At 37.0% G+C, this 13,537-nt stretch overlaps 1 protein-coding gene across 1 annotated transcript; it reads right to left on the bottom strand.

The window, feature by feature from the left end:
• Positions 1-900: 900 nt before the first annotated feature.
• Positions 901-13,379, bottom strand: LOC120531184 (pericentrin-like). The gene is made up of 9 exons (XM_039756354.1): positions 13,033-13,379; positions 11,359-11,446; positions 11,024-11,188; positions 8,572-8,730; positions 8,134-8,372; positions 7,949-8,037; positions 3,664-3,805; positions 1,742-1,848; positions 901-1,420 (listed from the first exon to the last, which is right to left on the bottom strand). Exons 1-9 carry the CDS (start codon positions 13,281-13,283, stop codon positions 1,380-1,382), a joined length of 1,281 nt encoding a protein of 426 aa, XP_039612288.1. The 5' UTR covers positions 13,284-13,379; the 3' UTR covers positions 901-1,379.
• Between the last annotated feature and the right edge of the window lie 158 nt (positions 13,380-13,537).

The following is a 13,537-nucleotide window of genomic DNA, read 5'->3' as shown; positions in this document are numbered from 1 at the left end:
TATGGTTACAGGTTGATTTAAATCAGAGGTCTTAAACAAAAAAAAATGATATGCTGTTAATTTCAGTGTATTTGATAAAGCCGCACCAGGGAGGTAAGTCAAAAAAAAATAAAGGGAAATTACAAAGGAACAGTAGCACTGCTTTGACGCTGGGTGCCACCAGTTTGCAAAACCGAGCTGAAAACCTCTGTATATAATGGTTTGAGCTGGCATGAGAATGTGCATGGCTTTACGCCAAGATTAGTTTCTATACGTTACGATGTGAGTGTGGAAACGGGTGTACGTAACATTTGTGTGCATACACACCGTTTATACATGAGGCCCCTGGTCTCCAGTGACGAGTTCAGATCTGTAACAGGATACTTAGGTAGACAAGGTATTGAAGACCCCACGTGCCGTCTGTATTCCTTGTAATTTAGGTACATTTGGAAATGTATATGTTTACAGCAGCAGCTATAAAAATCACATAGCCAAATAAATTAGCACAGTATAAATGTGTTTGTCATTGATAATGACATTTTTTTCTCAAATAACGTTTCATTGTGAAACCAGTTTTATCCAAAATTCAAAACTGAGTCCAGTTCTTGAAAAATGCCACAATATCTAATGTCAGTAGCTTGGTGGTCACTTCCACATTTACTGATATTTTGGTTTGTAAACGCAATGACAACTAAAAGGAGAGCTGGTGGGATTGTATTGTTTTTTCATGAAGCCTCCAGCTTTGGCCTCTAGTTCAGTAAGGTTTCCACTGACGTGAATCTCTAGCTTTCAGCTTCTTGTCATTTTTGTATAAGAATTGTGAAAATGTATATTTAAACCATCAGCAGCCCTAATGCTTGCATTACAATTGAGTAGCATTTTTTTTTTAATCTAAATTATGACTGAAGGCAAAGGTAATCAATAATTTTTAGCAAGCATGTTTATTAGGCTTCTGTCACACATTTAAAATGTCTGAAGCATTTACAGCTTTATTAAATACTTAAAATGCAAGGTATATTATGAAACATTTTAATAAAAACATTATTTGGTAATTAAACTCTCTAAAATTCATTTTACATATATTCAATTGCTGAACAAAGGCTCAAGTTCAAAAATATTTTAGATCTATACAAAAAAAGGACATCACCAAAAAATAGACAGTGAATATTTACACAATTTACTTCCTATTAAATTCTATACATATAAGAGTGAAACGTGATATGTAAATCTGTACACAAAAAAGTGATATATTTTACAATAAAACCTCTTAAACAGAAGAGTGAATTGCCTACAAAAGTGAATACTCTACAAAAACTGCTGTGGTTATATAAGGTACAAGAATCCAAACCAAAAAAGATGGGGAAAGCCTGAATTCCATAGATCTTGATTCAGATGTTCCTTCACCTTTTAAAACTTTTGCTGAAAGACAAGCCACTTGATCCTAGAAAGAAATGTTGACAATTTAAGAAGCCATCTTTCTTATGGGCTGTGTTTCTTTCTTCATTTATTGAAGATATAGCATCATTTAAACAAATATGGCAGGAAACTATAGTACATGAAAGATGCCATGGTAGACAGAGAAAACATACCAACTACAAAGAGCCGGTGACGAGGCTGAATGTGAATCCAGATTCTCTGGGTCTATGAGGCAGCAGTGATAAACTACTGTATTTGACATTTGGCCAACATGTTCATGCCTACTATCTTATTATTTAAACACTTTTACTAAACACAAATACGTTTTACAGAGTCTTCTGCTTACCTAGTTTATGGCCTCCTAAACGTTGCTGTACCGCCTCTAAATGATGGATATATTCTGTCAGAGATCGCTCAGCATCTTGGGACGATGTAATTGACTGCTCATGAGATCTGCATGTCAGTATAAATAGCAAACACAAAGCATAAAGGTTAATATTTAATAATAGAAAGCCGAGTAATCTGAAATATTATTTGAGTATCTTGTGTAGTATTATCCATATTGTTTATATTTTCCTAATCTCTTTAGATAGCACTTTTGGGATACTAATACAAACACAGCACAATGAAATTGTAATTCTTTTACTTGAATATTAAAAACAGTTACTGAACCACCCAATTACAAAGCCTTTAACGGTTCTTCAAGGTACTATGACTAGAGCTAATTGTCAGTTTCTAGAGGTTTATAACATTGAAAGTCTCCTTGAAATGGCAGCTATATTGCATACTCTTTAGCCTTCCGGTCAACAAAATTGGACTATGGTGTTTTCTAAAATATCTTGCATAGAATGGTTCAGGCGGCTGATGCTGTCCAACTGCTGAATTGCTAAATTTCTGAATCAAGTGTATTAAACATGAACTAATAACAGAAATATGGTTCCTGGCATTACTTTGTCAGCTAACAACAATGTGGTGGTTTAGTTTTAGCCAGCCTGGTATGTTATACATTAATTTTCTTTAATCTTTTGTGCAAGCAATTTAAAAACAACTTGCTTACAAAATAAAGTGCTTAAAAGTAGAATGTTTTATTTAATTCTTGATACTGTGGTAAAACTGATTTTTTTGGGTGTAACAAGTTAACTGTAAGTATGTGAACATTACCTCCTTCATTTGAAGTACGACTCGGGTCAATGCTTGAACAGTTAGCTACAAATCAGGCCTGGGCTGACGTTTAATGAGGCATTTTACAGTGCAAGCCCAGAATAACTCTACTGACAGTATTCTACTGCTGCCCAGTACACACAACAACATCATATATCAAAAAATGTATATTTATATGCTTTTACTTGTTGGCTGGTGGACCAAGATGAATCCTTCTATTAAATCACTGGAGGCAAAAGTGAACCAAGTGTGGTGAAGTCAGCGGGGATTACACTGAAAGGTAACGAGGTGCGTTTGACTATCAGATGTTATTGTTTTTTAGTTAGGCAGATAAATTATTGAACACCCTTTGGAACAATAAAATGGCCTGATATGAATAAATATGGATGCAGCAGATTAACATCCCGTCCTGGACTGGTTACTGCCTTCTTTTTGATCTAGCCAAGATGGCCTCTGGCTCACTGAGAACCCGTACTAGAATAACATACCTTAACATTGTAAGGCTCAGTAAACCTAAAACATGGACAGGATGGGCAGTGGCTTAGACTACTGAGAAGAGCCATCACTAACAAATTATCTTCCATAATAACAACCCAAGTTTGATCCGAGTCCCTACAGGTCTCTACCACTATAATAAATGTCAGAGTTGTAAAGGGTCTATGATGAATAGAGTATTACAGAAAAAAAGAACAATGCTGACCTTACTAGTGTTTCATGTTTTAATACTCACAGAACATAGTGGTCTTGACATAAGCTAAAACTGAGAGGTCTGGCAATAATTAATGTCATTCTATCCAAGTGTTTACTAATTAAAAAACTGAACTGAAAGCAAATTCAGACAATGTATTTTGAAAAAGGCAAAATAAAAGTTAGACCAAAATCCTCTAAATCCCCTAAAACAAGAAAACAGTTTTAACAGTTTCCTGATCAACTCTTAAAAAATATTTAATCCAAGGTATTGATAAAAAGAGACAAGGGTTGTCACAATACCAAAATTTCAAACCTTGATCCAATACTAAGTATTGAAACTCAATACCATTTTCTATACCCAATACAGTATATGATGTACTGTAACTGAATAAATGTATGTAAATAAACAGGCCTTACCTGTTCTGGAGCTTGTATGGTGATTTAGGTGACTGAACAATATGTGTACTTCTATTAAATGACACATTTTCTCTTGTTGGAGGAGAATTGAAAATAATAGTTGAGTGCTGTGGCCTTAAAACCTCAGGTCTGGTTCCGTTGACTAAGAAAAAAACAAAAAAAATACACTAATACATTTATATATTTTACATAGTATTTCTCAGTTACCTTAGTTAAAATAAGTCTTTCATGTGAATTCAGTCTTAGAGCTTCAAACTTAAACATAATATTGCAGAAGTAGCATAAGTCATTATAATTAGATATACAGTGGAACCTTGGTTTGCGAGCATAATTCGTTCCGGAAATGTGCTCGCAATTCAAAGCACTCGTATATCAAAGCAAATTTCTCCATAAGAAATAATGGAAACTCAGATGATTCGTTCCACAACCCAAAACGATTCATATAAAAATGATTAATACAAAATATAAAGTAAAATACATAATACAAATTAACCTGCACTTTACCTTTAAAAAGAATCATGGCTGGTGTGAGTTTCTAAACTCATGTGGGATTCCACCCAACGGGACGACACGCGGAAGAGCGTCCCAAAGCAATCGCAGTCTCCCAGCGCTGTAGCAGTTCGCCGTATAAGTGCATCCAAAAAGATCGCAGACATGCTATAAGCGCCTGTCATCAATGGGTCATACAAGGAACATTATAAAGATCCCGCTACAATAAATAACAGCGCTGTTGCTGTTTCAAGCTGAATAAAGCTGTTGTTAAAGTACTGAGACTCAGCTTTGTGTTTTGGGGAGCAAGATGGGGACTCGCACTTCACAGCGCACACACACACACAGTCACAATGCTGTAGTAAACAGTATACGTTCGTACGGATGTTGACTATATGAGTAAGGCACACAGACTCAGACGGAGAGTAGGAGACGATTGCCAGAGAGAGAGAGATGCGCTGGGCGAGCGAGCGAGATAAGGAGAGAGAGAAGAACCATCAGCTCAGTTGTGATCACATGACGCTCAGTAGACAAAGTGTATCCATACTACTCGTATTGCAAGATATCGCTCTTTTATCAAGTCAAAATTTATAAAACATTTTTCCTCGTCTTGCAAAACACTCGTAAACCAAGTTACTCGTAAACCGAGGTTCCACTGTAATAGTTAACATGCATGGAAATATGTTAACTATTATTAAAATTAAAAATATGGCAGTGGCCAAGGTAAAAACAGACTCTGAAGAAAGCACCAGTCCATTAAACACTGCAATAGCATATGAAACTTACTTTTACGCTTGGAAAATGCACCACCTTTGTTGTCTTTATGAGCTTTCCCAGAGTGCTCTGTATTCTGTGAAAATTATTTAACTGTTTGTCTGGAACCTATCATTAATATCCATAAGGCTTTACACAGAAAGTCTGTAAACATCAATACAGTCAAAACATTATACTTCTATCATTATTACATATGAAAGACCATTGGTGCTAAAATGAAATAAGTTAAATGGAAATTATTAAATATTCACATGCAAAAGTACTGTCAAAAATGAGAGTGTCAATAACTTATGAAAAAAATGCATATTTAAATAAAAGGCATCAAATTAATTACAAAAAGTCATGTTAAATTTCAATATTGATAAATTTTAAAAGACCGTTTTTATTTCACTAAACTTCTTTTCTGAACAGTGCATTTCCGAATGGCTCTTATAAAGCCAGCTGTAATTATTTCACAGTGACTCTTTTCATTATGATTTTGTCACTTGTCAATCAAAACCAATGAGCTGAAACTTTTCCTATTGGTTAATCCTATGCTAACAACAAAAAGATTGCAAAAAGTGCGTAGGGCTTTTTTTACTCTACGCAGTACAAACAGTGTGCAAAAGTGCATAGCAGTCTCAATAATAATCTCCTAAAAACAGTGCTCTGATGGAGGTGAAAATCAATCAATAACCCATTAACTTTTAAAATCAAAAGCAAAAATAGTCAGGATCTTTCATTTAAAAAAATTCCATGCATCAGTGTCTCCTTATTCCATGTCCCTCTGGCAAGCGCGATCAACCTTTTTAACAGGCTTGTGTCCCCATTGTCATCCCTTGGTGTCGACTACCGCCAGCATCCTTCTGCATCCATGAGAACTTCTCAGAGAGGTTTGTTACTCTTGCTCCTCTGCAATATTCAAAATGAACAACCCTATCCCCAGAACGTGACTGCTCTGCATTGGGAAACATTCCTGACTACCATGCCCCCTTCTCTCTAATGCCCCTGATCTGCTATGATTCCGACTTTTTTTTTCCTTTCTCCATTGATTTTACCTCCCATCATTTTTTTGTTTTTACTTTTCTTATGTCTTTCTCCCAGTCTATCCTGCTCAGTCTCTTTAAATGCTGTGTGGGTGCAGATGAGCTCTGCATAATGACCCACAGAGAGTCAATGAGGAAACCAGCCAGGCTGGTCACACTTTCAAGTGCAAACAGAAGCAGCCAATGATGTCTGGGGCTGCCTGAGTGCACCATTTTTATTTTAAAAACCTGCACACTGCCATGGACCCTGAAGTATGGTTTAAAACATTCTTTGATTAATTAGCTTGTTTTTGGATTCTCTTATTTTTCATTAAGTGCAGTAGTGTGATATTTACACGTATAAGAAATAGTGATGGTGTGGGTCCAGCTCCATGCTCCTCTTTCATATTTAGAGCCTCTTGAAACAGACACCGTCAATAACGTAACCAGATGAGCATGGCAGATGGGGACAAAACACTCCAGGCAATGGGATAGTGGAAAGTGTTCAAGTGCTTTGATTAAACAATAAAAAAATAAAAGCAGTTTGTGTCCAAAAGTACAGTGCTTCCATTAAATAATTAAATAATCCTCACAATAGTGAAAAACCTGGTGATTAAAAACAAGGCTAAAAAAACAGAATAAAAACCAACAGTTACTGGGTCAAGTGAGCCGAGCACAACTCCTTCCTAGTCTCCCCAGCTTGCCCATTGCTAGTTTAGCTGGGAAAGACTTCAGCAGCCGCAGTCCTCTCCAATCCAACCCCATGCCAGACCACTTGGGGTCGGTTGTCCTCTCGTCATCCTTCTTGTAGAAGAGGACGTCACTTTGATCGCTCCCACTCCACTGCACAATCAGTTGGGACAATTCGTCCCTAGAACACTAATGCATCAATGGACCACTGACTGCGCTGCCTTTTTTCTCTCTCTCTGCCCCATTGCCGCACTCTCGCTCTACGTACCTTTCTCTCAGTTTCTCTCCTCTCTTCCCATGCCGGCCTGTACTTACACGGCTCTGTGGACTCAGTGGCTCAATCATGCACCACAGAAAGCAATCTCGTTCCAACTACTTCACCAGCTCCCTGCTGCTGCGTGAGTGCACCCAGAGACGGACACTGCCAATGGATTATTTAATAAAACTGCCATTCTTTCTAAGCCGCGGACCTGCTATACCACAGAAATTAAAGAAATATTTGGATTTTGAATTGTCATTTTCTTTGTAAATCACTTGTTCTCTGACATTTACTGCCTTAATTGTATTTGAATACAATCAATAAAGATCAGAACAGAGCAGGGAAATGTTGCTGAATGCTAAAGGGCAGTTATTTCAATGCTAAAGACTTGTGGTTTATTATTAACAAAATTTATCAACAATTAATAAGTTAAACTGTGAGAACATTAAAAATAACAATAGTAAAATGAAAAAGAATAAATTGTTACCCATCTAACACATCAAACCGCAAAAATGTATAATGACTGTGTAATTTCTGGATTTTTTATAAAAAAAAAAACCTAGGAATTGTGAAATAGCACATTGCTTAATTAGGGCAGGAATTTGATTAAATTAAATTACTTGGGTCAAAATTTATATTTATAAATTCTCTCTTTATTCATCCACTTTTGCAACTCTTATAAGCCATTTCTGATATAGAGTTATGAGGAGATTGAATCCATTATGGCAGATGTGGATGCCAGGAATGAAACTTGGATGGGACCAGTCAATTGTCTTTCAGATGTTGAAGGAAAAACGGAATACCTTGGAAAACTCTGATATAGACACAGGAGGGATTGGCAGACTCCTCACCAGGATTGAATGGACTGAGCTTTAAACCCAATTCTTGACCTGCTTTTCTTAAGCTTTACTCTACTGCTACTTATTTGTGACACATGAACATGGTAGCACAACTACACATCCCTACACACTAGCATATGTGAAACTGACACAAAAACATACATTTTTTGTCCTTTCTTTTGTTCAAGAAACAAAAGTTTGAATTTCAAGAATATCAGTAGTTGCCTTACCTAAACTGTGCCCATTTCCACTCACAGATGCCACTGGAGGATGACTCTTTTTTGTAGCCTTTTGCCACTTCTTGACCAAAAATTTCAAACTGAGGGTAACAAATTACAGTTCAATTAATTTAACTGCTTTTAGAGTTTGAGGCAAAAATTCAATTCACATTGCAAAAAATAAAAAAGGTATTTACCGTGATATCGCAATTAGCACTCTAACAGCAGAACGAAATTTGCTTATAGGTCGTGAAGTTGAAGCTGTATCCTGCAGATCTTTTGGAGATGGATATACTCCCATTCTGGCAATTAGTGACAATATTTCCCTCTCAGTGTCCTGGAAACCTCCCAGTAAGAGAAGAAGGTACTTCTTTTGATAAACTAGTGCCTTCCTGAAACTTTCAGTTCTAAGATATTTTGCATAGAGTCGTTGCATCTGTGTCAAAACATGCATTTTACAATAAGTAAAATTAAGAAATTAAAAAGCAAATAAAAAATGCATAATTTAAATTAAACTTTGCTTAAAAGAAAAAAGAAACAAGAACTAAAAGGTATGGGATACAAAAATATTTCAAATAAAATCATTTTATTAAAATGAAAGGTAGCTCAATTTCAAACAATAACTACCAGCTTACCTTAGAGGAACTATCACCTATAGGCCTGTTCTCATTCTCAGCAGTCATTCTTGCCAGCTCAGATTCTGCCTTATTCAAAGCACTGGTAAGAAACACCTTCTCCTTTTGCCAGGCTGCTCTTTCAGAAGCAAGAATGGAACTGGCATTGGCCTGGCTGAACTACAAGATTAAAAAATATATAAACACACAATGTCGGTAACTAATTATTTTCTGTAAATCTGAAATTAAAAAGTATTCACTAGCAATTTGAAAAATAACAAAACATGTTTTTTACACATCAAGAAACTGCTTTTTTCACTGTATTCATATGCAATACAAAAAAAATGATAAATGCCTTTCAGCAGTTCAAGTGAAAATGAGATTGATGGGCAGTTCAGTCACTACAGTATAATGATGTGCAAAAATGGGGCCACAGCAACTGAACATTTTGTTCTTATATTTAAACCAAACTTACCCAATGCTCTTTATTGACTATTTTCTAAGTTAAAAAAACAAGCAGTGAGTATGTTTACAAACTCACACAAAACCGGGATAAGGTGAGTAACCTAATTAAGGCAGAAACCTGGTTTCATAAATACCTTCATGTTCAAGTCTACTTATGCTGTTCTCCCTTTTTAAAATATTCCAAAGTAATTAAAATGCGCAAGAATGAGTTAAATCATCATCAGTGGCTGCCTTGAATCTGAAAATAAGCATGAAGCCTGTGTCTTCCGAGCAATGAGGGTAACACTACTTCTAAAAGTAACTTATTTTCATTACTATCACTTACAAAAAAAAGTAACTAAGCATGTTATAAAGATCATTTACTTATAAAATGTAATGCATTACAAATAGTGTGTCAAATTTTCTTCTTTTTATAAAAAACTGCACATTTGACAGGCTAGCATTTGTAATTAAATCTTAAGTCCATATATAGACCTTCAGGAAATTGACCAGAAACACAGCCAAACATGTAACTTTCCCATGTTTTATAAATACGTTTAGTTCTTTATGTGCTGTGAAGTAAATAACACCCATTCCCTGTTTACATCTCAGATATTAACACTGGCCACTGAGTCATCTAATCACACTGTTTCAACACATCTACAGCAAATAGATTAAAACTAAACTGACTCTTTATTAACAGGTTTCTGTTAAGGTATTGCACGTAGCACACTTTTTTCTCCTTGGCTGTGCAATTAAGGCCTGCAAAGGGCCGGCATTCCAGTGCATTTGTTTCTTGCCTTACACCCAGTGCTGCTGGGAAAGCAACAAAAGTATTTTTAGTTCAATAAAATAAACACTGTAGCAGGTTACATTTCATCTTAAAAATAAATCAAACTACATAATACATGTTACACTTAATGCATTATGTCCAACACAGGTCCCAAGATTGTCAGGCTGAGCTTGGCACTGTATATTCAGCTTATTAACAAAACAATGTAGTACTTTCTAAACTATTGAAGAGTATGAGCGGTTTAGAGAATGCACTGATACAGTGTGTTGCCGCACCCACCACACGACAAACCACCTCAGGGTCTCAAATTAAGACCTGAGCAGCTGTGCAACGGGTGACACCTCAGCACCACATTAGTTTGAATGGAACAGTGTGAGATTTTTTTTTTACAGTGGCAGGAGTGCCAATCCTGCCACCAATCCCCTAGTTTGTCCTACAAGTTGGAGAACCTGCTTGCAGGACTGAATGCACCTTACCGTCATAACCAGGATGGAGCAACTGCAGATTAAGCGCCTTGCTCAAGCAAGGGCCTATGTAGTGGAATCACTTCTGGCTTTTACCAGATTTGAACTGGCAACCTTCTGATTGCTAGGGCAGATCCCTAGCCTCAAAACCAGTGCTCCACTCAAAAATTAAGACAAAGATTATTTCAGCCAGAAGAAGGAGTAATGTGACTGCCCAAGTATTTGTCTTGGGAATTTATCTTTGTGGGTAATTCTAGCATTTTCTTCCTGTGGCTGCTGGATGAGAGGGCAAAGCAAACACTGGTAGTCACAGACATGAGCACGGTAACAGAGTGCAATGGACAAGCAGACTACAAAATCCTTCTGTAACCTGGTTTCTCACAGACAAATATCTTGATTTCTCTAGCAGGAATAAGGGTAAACATTGCATTTTTGAAACAGGGTTTCTGTGAATAGTCGGGTTAGTAAAGTACAAGTAAAAGCAATCATTGTGACTTTTCAATTTCTAATAAATATTAACTACAAATGTAAATATTCTGGACATCTCAGGCTTTACTCAGCAAGGATGACTTATTTGTTATAGGAAGGTGATCACTTAATTCTATTCCTGTGTTACAGAGAGAAGAAACCTTAGAAGGTAATTAGTTTTAGATGATACAGATGGATCAATATAATTACATACAATTTAAAATTGTGTCTACTCAAAAATCTGCTGCTATATAAACACCTTAACAAACACCATAGTCAGAAAACGGGGGAAAAAAAAACTCACTTGTTCATTTGCTGCTACTTTATGTTTGAGATCAAGTATCTCTTTCTCAAGCATTGCAATGGATCTTTTGAAAGTGGTCTTCTCTTCAGTAAGTACTACAACACAATTAGTAAGGTCAGCTTTCTCCTTCACTAATCGGTCAACTGAGTAGGATGGCGCCGACAACTGAAACAGTAAGACATTACGTGCAATGAAAAACCATCAGAAGAGGAAATCACAGAAAAAAAATAAATTGTTACATACTGTACAAAAACTTGAAAAAAAAAAAAAAAAACATTACTGAAACATATTACAAGGACAAATTTCTGCATTTTTTTCGCTGACAGTTTACTTACAATTGGGCCACAGCACAACTGTTGTAGATCTTTATCCAGCAAAGTCAGTGTTCTTACCACAAACTTCAGATCTTCATTTTCACCATTGCTATGAAAAGTAATATTACACAATATTAAATACAAAAAACATCTAAAGCTTGCCAAGAGACAGAGACAGAAGAAATAGCACATGTGAATGCATGCTGAAATTTAGTATGAACATGAATGCATTAATACAGCTATAAACACAAACATCTGCATATCAACCTTAAAACCTAAATTCTTTATGCACATTGTTCAATTTGGAGTTTCTTATTATCTACATATTCACTGCATTAATTGTTGCATGTTACACACTCCATTCATTTACATGTGTCGAGTAGCTTTTGGGCATATGGTACTAGGTAATTTACACGTAAATCTATGCATTATTGCTAAATTTCTCAATGTTATTTGGACTTTAATGGAAAGCTCACATTAGATATAAGGGACCCAGAGCGAGCAACAAATATAAAAATTAAAACCAACAAAAACAACGTGACCAATTCCAAAATGAAAAATGTTCTATTTAGAAAAATAGGAGAGGCTGTCAATTTACCACACACTCACAATAAATAACTCAAGGTAAGTTGGGGAGCATGCACTGGTACAGTGCAATGCCGCACCCACTACACTACGAAACAAGTCGGGATCCCGGTTAGCAACTCCCCAGGCAAACACGCGGTCCAGTCCCATCCTCTGGAAATGACCCTCTCTGCCGCAGCCAGGTGTTATGTGGCCGACCCCTTCACCTGGTCCAGCCACTCGGGTCCCCATCAATGAGGATCTTACGAACCGGATCACCCTCAGGGAAATGCGCCAATGGCCGTAGTTCCATAAAAGATGCTCCCTCACAATGCAGGTAATGTGCCTCATTTGGGACTCCATGACATCCTTCTGCATAGATATCGCTCTCCCAATCCGTCTACTGACTTCACAGGAAGAGTCACCAGAGACATGAATGTCACTGCCAAGGTAAGTAAACCTCTCAACAAGGTCAACACTCTCTCCACAAACAGATACACTGCTGATGGCTGTTCCCAAGAAGTCATTAAAGGCCTGGATCTTGGTTTTTATCCAGGACACTCACAAGCCCAGACAGTTAGACTCTTCACTCAATCTCTCAAGCATCCCGATCAAAGCCACATTGACTCCGCAAAGATCACAGCATCGTCAGCAAAGTCAAGATCTGTGAATCTTTCTTCACCAACAGATGCCCCATGACCTTGCCCAATACCCAGTCCATACAAGCATTGAACAGAGTAGGAGCAAGAACACACCCCTGACAAACCCCAGAATTAACTGGGAAAAACACAGAGGTCCTGCCTCCACTCTGCAAAGCACTCACAGCACCAGTGTACAGGGTCCAACTTGCAGGGAAATCATGGGGGTTGGTGGCAGGAACCAGAAGGGCCAGAAGGGAGCGTTTCATCTCGCAGGGCACCCTGGATATCATCGAGTGGAGTCGCAGCGGACAGCTCAATGGCAACTCTGGTATAAATAACTCACTGTAATGATATCAAACTTTGTTTTACACTTATTTACCATTTGTTCTACTTTTTCCTCTTAAAATGTCAAGACAAATTAACAATCTGACAATGCGTATTATTAAACTAAATTATAGTACAGCATCTATATATGTACTAATATAAATACCTGGAACAGTCAAACATAACATCCTTCAGTCTAACAACAGCCATCTGTACTTGCTGCTGAGCCAAATTTAACTGCTGCAGGAACATGGCCTCCTTCTCTGTTGTTTGGGTATCCGAGGTAGCAAACACCGAGGTAAAATCTTCCTGTTTCTGTTTATGAGAGGCCAACTCTTTCTCATGCTGTTCTAGCTCTTCCAGGGTTTGTTGTAGTTGTATTAGTCTCTGCTGATCTCTCTGGTGCTGGAGTTCCATTGAATGCTGGCAGAATAAATTTTAATTAAACATTTAAACAGCAAATGTTAAAAAGGTTTCTTTAACTGAATATAAAAGCACAACATGTCAAACACGAGGAATGTAACACAAAGTATTTGCCAGTTTTTCACTATCCGATTTATGTCTGCGTTCCTTTTCAGCTAATTCCTGCTGATATTGTTTCTTCTGTTTTTCCATCTGCTCCTCCCTAGCCTTTTCCTTTTCTTTAACTGAAAGAAATTTCCTTTGGAGCT

This window comes from Polypterus senegalus, chromosome 6, assembly GCF_016835505.1.
Source record: "Polypterus senegalus isolate Bchr_013 chromosome 6, ASM1683550v1, whole genome shotgun sequence".
In the NCBI taxonomy this organism is placed as follows: Eukaryota; Metazoa; Chordata; class Cladistia; order Polypteriformes; family Polypteridae; genus Polypterus; species Polypterus senegalus.
This window is presented reverse-complemented; position numbering and strand designations above follow the sequence as displayed.